General features: G+C 34.7%; 1 protein-coding gene across 2 annotated transcripts; it reads left to right on the top strand.

The window, feature by feature from the left end:
* The first annotated feature begins 5,503 nt into the window (after window positions 1–5,503).
* LOC18438102 (stress-related protein) lies at window positions 5,504–8,812 on the top strand. 2 transcript variants are annotated; one of them, XM_006848293.4, is made up of 3 exons: window positions 5,504–5,686; window positions 5,793–6,014; window positions 8,209–8,812. In XM_006848293.4, exons 1-3 carry the CDS (start codon window positions 5,672–5,674, stop codon window positions 8,653–8,655), a joined length of 684 nt encoding a protein of 227 aa, XP_006848356.1. In that variant the 5' UTR covers window positions 5,504–5,671; the 3' UTR covers window positions 8,656–8,812. The 2 variants fall into 2 exon arrangements, with proteins under 2 accessions (XP_006848356.1, XP_011624892.1); XM_011626590.3 differs by having other exon boundaries at window positions 5,504–5,707.
* Window positions 8,813–10,547: the final 1,735 nt, after the last annotated feature.

Here is a 10,547-nt window from a genome sequence, read left to right as displayed (position 1 = left end):
GGATATTGTTGGCTAGTTTTTTTTGTTTGGTATTTATTGGATTTCTATTGGAAATCAATAATATTATTTCTTGTGGAATAGGTATCTTTTTCTATTCAAACTTAGATTATATTCAAGCTCTTTTTTAGGTATTGATTTCTTATTTTTAAAACGATTCTATATTATAATCTCATTCACTTTTATTACGAGGAGATCATTATTACTTTTAAACATTGGGGCAGACCCCAAGAAAGAGACAGAAAGAGAAAGAGAGAGGGGTTGGGGCACGCTACCCCAATAAGAGAGAGAAAAAATGTAGTAGAGGCCCGCAAAAAACTTGCAGTATAATGGTATATAAATCTATCGATCTTTACAATAAATCATTGATTAGTGTACAAATAAGATTATTAATGCACAAATCGTTCGATTAGTGTTGATTTGTGCCGATTAGTGCAATAAATCGGCTGATTAATACAGTGTATGAAAATTATCCAATGCATAACCTATGAAATCGAACAAATTCGAGTTCAGCCAGTGACTAACTTTGAGTTAGTCGGCCGATTTTTGAAAATCGACCGACTTTTTACACAGTGGTTTTACCATTCAAACATTCACATGATGTAGACCATCCTTAGAACTTTTATTTATTTTTATCTTACTCCTATTTTATCCCCAAACGAGATAAAATATAAAAAGAGATTTATAAGGAGAGATGGACATGAAATTATGGCAATCTATAATTGGACTTAGCTAACAAATCAAAGAGATTTTAAAGAGATCTTCGAATGAGGGTTTACAGTAGTGTTTAAAAACGTAGCATGGGAACCCGAACTAGACACCTGCCGTGCCCTAGTCAAGGCAGCCACCTCGGTTGTAGGTTCAGTCGACAAAAGAAGACAAAAATAGAAAAAAAGGTCGAACAAGTCAAAAGATACAGAAAAAAATATAAATCAACTATTCAAAATCAAGTAATTGCTTTGTTGGAGATATAACTAGAACATTAAAAGCCAACAATTGAAATAAAAATGACACTTCGGAAAGAAAATGACATAAAAAAGAAAACAAAAGCCAATCTATGAAATTTTGGATTTTGATTCAAAACAATTTGTAAGAGTTCTTGTGATCTACGTGATAGAAACATTTTACAACAAATTTGAATGAATTTGGTGAAACAATGAGAGAGTATTTGATTTTGTGCTACAAAAACTCCTGAAATTTGGACTCTCCATTTCTTTCATTTGGATTTTTATTCCAGCAAATTTTTATAGAGTTTTGTTAGAGTGATAAACGACAAGCAAATTGATACATATTTTAAAGCATGAGTCAATAATTGCTAGTGAAAATGCAAGATTGGCAAAAAAATAAAAGAAATGAGATTGTGTCCCAAAAAAACTCCCGAAATTAAAATCAAACAAATAATGCTTTGATTCGAGCTAGGAGAGATTGATTAGCTTCATATAAATAATGGGATTCCTATGAAGTGACCATTTACTTTTGGGATTGTATACAATGAGATCATTTACTTTGATACAAGGTGGTCACAATTATTTACAATCATTCAATATAAAATTTGATAGCTTGGATGTGTCATAAAGTTCGAAAAAATTTCTTTTGAAGTTTGAGTTTGGTCAATGGAATAATTGCAGCCACCCAATTTCACATCCAATAGTCAAGATTAATGTGACAACCTTATACCGAAGGTAAATGGTTTTATTCTATATTTTCTCTTTACTTTTTGTACAGGAGGTCACAATTATTCTTGTCTTTTAAATTTCAAAATGGGTAGTTGTAAGAGCATTATCGGATAAACACAAAAATTTTTTAAAAAAAATTTCCCGGCCTTGTGACTTACCCCAAGCCATTCAATTTAACATCTAATGAGTGATAGGGACCTCCTTGTAAAATAAATAGTCTATTTGTAAATAATCCCATAAATAATTGAGAAAAAAAAATTTCAATATATTAGCTAGAATCCTGATTCATTGACCTTTCATACGTGAAGTGTGACCGGACAAGAAATTTAAAGGATAAGGTTTCTATAAGGCCTAGGCTTTATGAAAACAAAACAAAGCCTCACCCCAAATCCTCATCCGAAAAATACTTTCGGCAACAGAAATCTACATAGTAGCTCTAAAATCAATTTCCAATACTAATAACGAAATTCAAAATACAAAAAATAATTTAAATCTTACGGAACTATGAACACTTAATTTTTAGGGCAAAATGGACGGTCTAGATAATTTGTTAGAACATCACTATTTTCCATAGCTTAAAATCCTATTTATTTTTTCACAACCATAATGTTCAAGCCAAAATAATGGTAAAATTTTTTTAATGCTTGAATTACAATTTTCGATAAATTATAAAGTAATACTTACTTATTTTGGTAAGGCGCCAGCCCTATCAAATCAAAACCAGTTACCAAATTTAGAAAGGCCCAGTACTACAGTACTCGGATTTCTGGTGGCCCCCTTCTACTTTTTATCCTCGGTTTAGAAGCGTGAAGATTGCGACCTCATTACTCTCTCGCACGGCAAAGGTGTGAAACCATCACATTTTTTGGACCTTCCTGGCGAAGGAAGACCTAGTGGCCACCAGTTTGGGAGAGACTTCATGGTTAAGGTGTGAAGGTACACATTTTTTCCTTTTGTTTGGATAAAAGACCCAAAATACTTAGTAGTTAAGGTTTCATCCTCATATAGCATACCCCACTCGCCAAAGACACAGAAAGAGACACCCCTTACGATCCAGGAATGTTTTATCAACATTTTACAGGAAAGTTTACTGTTGCGGCCAAAGTTAGAGAGATAGAGATACATCAATATTTCGAATTTCCATCTTTTTTTAATAAATTGGTGAGTGAAAGAGATACTTCATTATTTTCAATTTCGATCATTTTCTTAAGAAATTAGAGAGAATTCCTCGTCTACTCTACGAAAAGATTATTATGGGAAGTAAAAATGTCCCTCTTCGTCGTATCTTTGCAGAAAAATATTTTTATAGGGCGGCAGTTTTATTAAAATAAGTAAACCCTCATCGAAAATTATAGTGTTGATTTTTTCAAATCGATTATATTGACCTTGATCATTATGGTTATAAAAAAATAGAAAATATAAGACTTCAAATGCTACAAATATTATATATTGTAAAACATTATCTAGGATATCTATTTTTTAAAAAAATAACTATTCACATAAAAACAAGATTTGTATTATTTTTTGAGTTATATAACCATGATGGAAATTGATTTTAGAGATATCATGTAAATTTCTCACGCACAAAATATTTTTTAGGACAAAATTCAAAGGCGAGGCTTTAAATATTCTCATGAGACTCGGGCCTTAGTAAATATTTTCACGAGACTTAGGCCTTAAGAGTAAGTGCTTCCACCCGTATAAAACGTAGAATGAAACCTACTTACCTACCCATAATAAAGGACACGGTTTTTACGAGGGATACGGTTTCTATGCGGCCAGCGTGTATGTCGTAGAAATGCGAGCTTGACAATAAATATAATTTTTAAATATAAGTTAATCTTAGTTTTTAAAAAATATATGATCTTTAACATGAGATCATGAATATGAATATGAATATGAATAACAAAATTTTGAAAACCAGAAATCGTAATTATATATTAAAAAAACATTTAAACCTCTAGTTACAATTGTTTTTAGATGGACCACCTATTTTTATCCATCTTTAGAGACCGCAAATTTAGAAATGCAGAACTGGCCGCATGAAACAATTTTCCTAATAAAAAACATTTACTTAGAAGAGTCAAACTTCCATTGTCACTCGATAAAGGCAGTGGTGCGCAGTCGTTTCTCTCTTTAGAGTGTTTTGTAGGAGATATTGAAACAAGGAAAAAATTTATATAAAGCTGCAAATTTTTTTTTTTTTAACGGTAACGTACGATTTATCATTGATTTAAATATAAAATACAAGATGTTCAAGCAAAGACACAATATTATAGAAATGAAGTAACTAGTGTATGGACTCTTCCTTTGACAAGAACGTCAACATCTTCATTCGCTTCTCTATAAGAATGTTGGACCATTGCCATAAAAGTTGATAAAATATCTTAAATTTGATGAAAAATAGTATTTAATCTCCAAAGAATATGGATATTTCTCTTATTGTACGCAATGACATTTGCCGAGTCTCTTTCGATAATCATACCCCCTTCCAAAGTACATAAAAATTTCAAACATTTTAGTAAACCTTGTGATTTTGTCTCATTTGCTGTTGTGATACCACAAAGACTGGAGTAAGAAAATATAATGTGCCCCAAATTATTTATGATGAGACCACTATAGCCAGCTGGCTCTGGATTACCAAGTAAACTTTCACTAAAATTAAGTTTGAAAGAATTCACTAGTGGTGATATCCAAACAATCTCACTACGAGTATTGGTGGTAACACCTATAGTCGCCACTGCCAAGGGATTGTTAAAGACTTTTAGGAATAAAACTACGATCCTTATGTGTAAGGAACCAATCAGCTACAACTGCTAAAATATTCGATTTTATAGACATATATGTACTTATTATCAAAGATTTTTCTATTTCTTTCCTTCCACACACTCCAAAAAAAAGGCTAACCCAAATAGATTTCTAAAGAATAGTTCCTATATTTGAAATATCAGATGTGATCCATTGTTTAATAAAAATTCTGATATTTTGGGGCAAAGGTAATGACAAATTGAAGCACTGCAGAGCCTAATCCCAAAGATATATAACAAAAGGGCATAAGAGAAAAATATGCTGTGAAGTTTCATCACTGTCTTTATATAGCATACATACATCGGTGATTATAAACTCCATATGTTTCAAGTTGTCAATCGTTGCTAATTCTATATTTTAAGGTTGCAACCTTATTATAAATAATAAGGTTGCAACCTTAAAATGTAGAATTACATATGTACGTCAAAAATCTATCGAAAATGTTGTTATAATGTTAAAAAACGTTTAATTGATCTTTTCGTCGTTAATATGTATGAATATATATCTATAAAAGTTTGAGTCTCATAATTAATGCATCTTGCAACACATTATTTAGACTGTCCATTTTCAAAATTTTCATACGTTTATAGGTTGACTTTATTTTATTTATTTTTGGAGTTTAACATTTTTTAATTAGATATAAAAATAAATTTTAGGATAATCTTAAAAAAATTTTATAATAATATTATATATTATGATAAAATTTGGAACTGCGCGTTGTTTAAGGTTGCAACCTTCTAAAACAAGAAGCCAAAATTACTCACAAAAAAAAACCAAAATTATGATAAATTTACTATTATCTCTCTCCTCATCAAACTGTCCAACAAACATACCAGAAGCTTCTGCAGCCTCCCCAATCTGGTGATCGGTAATTTCCACGTCCTTCTCCAAGTGGTGCCACACCTACGCTCTCTCTTAATCACCACCGGTTGGATCTAGTGATCAACGGTTTGTATAAGCCCCAAGACCCCTGCTTCGTCGTTTTCTTTCTATTTAAGTGGCCAATGTACGTCACAGTAATCATTCGTGTTGCGGTGCTTTGGTACCCTAAGGTCGCTTTGAAAACCCTAGTTTTCACAGAAGGCCTAGTTCCATTTAAAACCCTAATTTAGATCGAGGAAAACCTCAATTTTCCTGGAAACCCTAATCTCGTTCAAACAAGCCATACTTTCTCTGTGAATATTCCAGTCATGGAGGCCAAAACAGTAAATTGTCTTCAAATTTCGGTTGGATTTATATTTTTTTGATCTTTTTCTCCGTTTTTTATTGTATGATCATTTTTGTGGTTTTTGTTTCTTTGCACCATTACAGGAACCTCAAGATCTGGAACTGAAATACCTCGGATTCATAAAGATCGCAGCCATCAAGGCGATCATATGCATTTTGAGCTTGTATGAATACGCAAAGGGGAACTCTGGTTCTATACGTTCTCATATAGACAAGGTCGAGGGCCATGTAAAGACTGTCGTCGGCCCTGTGTACGAGAAGGTCAATGGAGTTCCATTGAACATCCTCAAGTTTATCGACGGAAAGGTAGGGTTGGAGTATTTGTTTACAATACGATTGAGTTATGTCTCTTAGTCATCGTTACATGCTTTTGCTTTTGTATTTAGGCCATGTTTTTGCGGTATTCTAGCTTTTTTTGTACGTGGATTACTGCAACCTTACTTCTGTGAGCAAGGTTGCAACCTTTTATAAAAAATTTCCATACTTACATGCACACAAACGCGTGAATAATATGATTTTTCAGTACATTAAGGACGTCGTGTCAATTTTCTGTGTTTAAGGATTTTTTTTTTTTATAATTAGTTAGCAATTTGTCCGAAACGACTTGTGGAATATTTGTCTGCAAAAACAAGATGGGATATTCAATACGTTTTTGGGGGGGGGGGGGGGGGAAGCTAAAATTGGTGACTATTTGGAAAGAGGTGGTTTACTGGGAGTTGAGAAGTTAGAGTAATCTGCGAATTGCATGAGAGGTGTTGGTTCTTAGCAATCGTGACCAGTAGAAACAGATTTATGATTTTTTGCCGTGTAAATAAACGGAACTTCCTTTAAAATTCGGGCCCTTTTGGTTTGGTGGGGGGTTGGACGGGTATGTATGTTTTGCTCTGTTGTGACAAATTTGAGAATTTGGTGCTTTTTAGGTATAGCTAGGTGGATGATTTGTTATACTTCCTAGCTCTTGTCTGTCTGTTTGGGGGTTTGATCTTCTCGTTCTTTTGTTGTGAATACATATTGCTCCCATGTACCGAGTTATTAAGCTTTTGGTACTTTTTAGTTGGGAATGTTCACCTTCTTCGGTAAAATTTTGGAATGGAGAACCTGCTTTGAGATTTCGTTTCCAAATGAATTAGCAATTTCTGGTTGCTGTGACTCATGTTTCTATCTCTATTATATTCCCTTACTTTTTCTCATAGAGCTACTAAACTTTTATTTATTTAAATTTTTTTTTGGGAGAATCGGAAACTTTTTACCTAGATTTATTTGAGGCTCTGTTTCTCTTTTCGATGCTCTTGCCTTCTATTCTTTTGTTCTCTGAGTGGTTTATTTTGGTTTCGATGTCCTCCCCCTTCAAAGGATTAGAGTGGTAGTTCTTCACTATGATGATGCTTAATGAGTTCTTGATGAGATCTCTCTCAATTGTTAGAGAGTCTTAATGACAGTCACTCAACCCTCTAAGAAGTTCTGAGTGAGAACCCCACTCCATCTCAGCATTTCTACTTTTTATTGTTAGAGAGAGAGAGAGAGAGAGAGAGAGAGAGAGAGTTTTTAAGTGACGAGGAAAGAAACGTCTGCCAATCCATGGACATTTTGTGATCGTTTGCCTATATCCTTAAAGGTTCGAATAGTTGTTTACAAACATGATATCTCTTATTTTTAGTTGTTGATACTGATAGTTTTGATTTTTCATGCTAACCACTTTCTATTTTCTTATCAGTGGGTTTTCCTTTTTTGATTGATATACATGAGATTTTTTTTTCTTTAAAAAGTTGTTTTACAATTTTTTAGAATATTTATATTCATAATTTTGGAATAGAGGCCTGCTTTTAAATTTCCTCTTCCAATGAACTGCGCATTTCCAATGTTTCTCTTTTTATTAACAGTCAATTTTAGTCTGAGAATTAATGAAGGTCTACTAATACACTCTGAAACTTGGTAAATTCTTTGCTCAAAAAATTATCTGAAACCATTTCACAAAATTCTTGAACATTTATATACAGTGTCTGCCTAAATTCTCGAGGATTCCTATTGTGCTGTGAATGCTTTCGTTCGTGAGTGATCTGATCTTATGTGAGACAACTTTGTCTCTGTTTCAGTTTTTGATGAACTGAGTTTTTACCATGTCTTTCATGGTTCTTCAGTTATTAAAAGATAGACTTTGAATTTTGGATGTTTTGATGAGAGATCTGAAGCACTTGACACATTTGCTGAATGGTGAAATTCAGCTCAAAACTCTGTCCGATTTTCTAGTATGTACCTGAAATCTTGTCAATCTGTCTGCACTCTGCACTTTGTGCAATTAGATGTAGAAATGTTAATCCTCCAAAAAAAACAACTGCGATTTTGCTTCCAAAACACCATATTACCCACAGTGTTACTGCTGTAATGCCGATTCTGTTCCCTAGCTCTTCATTTATCACTGGATTCACTGGTTCTTTGGCCATCTTCTCCCCTGGCTCTTCATTTATTGGTGGGTTCTCCCTGGTGTTTCTTCTCTTTTCAGGTCGATGAGAACTTAGGCAATATTCAACAGTACGCTCCTGAATTTGTAAAAGGATTCTATTCCAAGGCTTCCTCCGTTGCCCGAAAGGCACCTGAGCTCTATGAGAAGGTAGCTACTGATATCAAAGAGCGTGGAGCAGCTAAGGTGGGCAAGGAGGCTTGTGCAAAATACAAGCCCATAGTTGAGGACTATGCCATTAAGGCATGCTTTCAACTCCAAAGGCTTCCTTTCTTGGCCCAGGTGGCTCAGGTTGCCGGCCCAACTGCTGGTTTCTTGTGTTTTAAATACAACCACTTAGTCTCAAAGGGCTATGCTCCCTTCTGCTATCTTCCCCGTTTTCCTTTGGAGGAGATTATCAAGGCTATTAACGGGGTAGTGGTGGAGAAATTTGGAAGTTCAGTGAGTGAAGGCGGAGAAGGAGAGATCACTGAGGCCTTGTCTCATTGATGACCCTCTCTCTCTTCGTGTTAATAGTTTCAAAAAAGTATCTATGGGTGTTACAACAGGGGTTTAAAAAATAGTGCAAATTTGATGGTGTCTTTCAATTTGTATTGAGATGTAAATTTTGTTGTGAGTGAATAATCGACGTTTATCGTTGCAAAAATTATCTGAGTTAGAACAGGGTGTCAAAAAATATGAAACTATAATAATTTTAAACTAGAAAAATTGAGTAAAAAGGTCCATAACGTTGTCCAATGTTCAATATACCGAACAACATTCTATTCCAAAATGCCTTATGGTTGTCCGGTATTTGGACCACTGGACAACGTTATGCAAAGAAGCCTATTGGATTCTATATTGTTGTCCGGTAGCCGAACACTGGACAAGCACAAGGCATTTTGGAACAGAGCCTATTGGATTCTATATTGTTGTCCGGTAGGCCGAACACTGGACAAGCACAAGGCATTTTGGAACAGAACGCTATCCGGTAGACCAAATATCAGACAGCCACAAGGCATTTTGGAGAACAGAACACTGTCCGGTAGACCAAATAAGGGACAACCACAAGGCGTTTTGGAACAAAATGCTGTCCGGTAGACCAAATATTAGACAACCACAAAGCATTTCGAGCAACAGAACACTGTCCGATAGACCACATATTGGACAGGCACAAGGCATTTTGGGCAACAAAACGCTGTCCGGTACACCAAATACCAGACAGTCACAAGGCATTTTGGGCAATAGAACACTGTACGGTAGACCAAATACCGTACAGCCATAAGGCATTTTGGAGCAAAACGTTGTCCGGTAGACCACATACTGGACAACCACAAGGTATTTTGGGCAATAGAACACTGATCGACCAAATACCAAATTTCCACAAGGCATTTTGGAACATAACACTGCCCGGTAGACCAAATACCAAACAACCACACTAGCATTTTTTTTACATTTCATTTTGTTCTAGTTTCAAAATATTTGGAACCCCTGTTCTAACCCTTCACTCATAGATAAGTTTTTGAAACCATTAACATGGATTATTCACTCACAACAAAATTATCATCCAAACAGGTACCTTCTCGATTATTCACACACAACAAAATTATCATCCAAACAGTTACATTCTGGATCAATGTGGATTATTCATTCACTAACTTGCAAACATTTACATCTATCCCATTCACATCAAAAGTATAGATTGCAAATAAAAAATAAAATTTCCATTCAAAGCCAAGTTTACAACAAAATTTGTAACTCAGGAGAGTTTTCAAATTTACATTAACCTTATCAAAAGTATTCCACATTACATCGAAAGTTTAAAATATAAAATCAACATCCTCTTCTGGGGCAAGTACTTTCTTCCTCTTCCCAATAGTTGGTGAACTGGGACCCAGTCGCTCATCAGTGTTGGGTCTTGAGGCCATGTGGATCGTCTCCTTGGAGTTCTTATGCGGTTGCTCTGCATTTGTGGCTTAGCAGTCAATACACACTCTTGTCCAAAATCATCATTGGACTCTTGTTTCTTCCTCAAATAACCCGAATTTAGACAATATCAACTCTCGCCTGATCTGTCTAAAGCATCGATCTTTCATCCCGGGGTCTTGAGCTGCCACCGCCAGCCCATCCTCAACAATTCCAAGCAAATGGTCTACTTTGGACAACTGAAACACCACAAATAAAGAAATATGAATTTACAATCAATTACAATTAACTATTGTAAGAAATATGAAACACCACAACTGAAACACCACAAACAGTTACAATCAAGATACTATCACAAACAAAGAAATATGAATTTATAAAATTAAATTTAACCTAAATACAAACTTACAAGGTCATCACCATAGCCTCGAGGTGCATAGGCATCCGTCCGAGGGTTCTCTGGGTTATGAATTCTA

Source organism: Amborella trichopoda, chromosome 6, assembly GCF_054954075.1.
Source record: "Amborella trichopoda isolate Santa Cruz 75 chromosome 6, AtrichopodaSantaCruz75HAP2 v2.0, whole genome shotgun sequence".
Taxonomy (NCBI): Eukaryota; Viridiplantae; Streptophyta; class Magnoliopsida; order Amborellales; family Amborellaceae; genus Amborella; species Amborella trichopoda.
This window is presented reverse-complemented; position numbering and strand designations above follow the sequence as displayed.

Excerpts from the sequence above, each read along its gene's own strand:
- LOC18438102 (XM_011626590.3), top strand. The coding sequence starts at position 5,672 with ATGGAGGCCAAAACAGTAAATTGTCTTCAAATTTCG. Across the intron at positions 5,708-5,792 it reads TAAATTGTCTTCAAATTTCG|GAACCTCAAGATCTGGAACT; the intron begins GTTGGATTTATA and ends GCACCATTACAG. Across the intron at positions 6,015-8,208 it reads TCAAGTTTATCGACGGAAAG|GTCGATGAGAACTTAGGCAA; the intron begins GTAGGGTTGGAG and ends TTCTCTTTTCAG.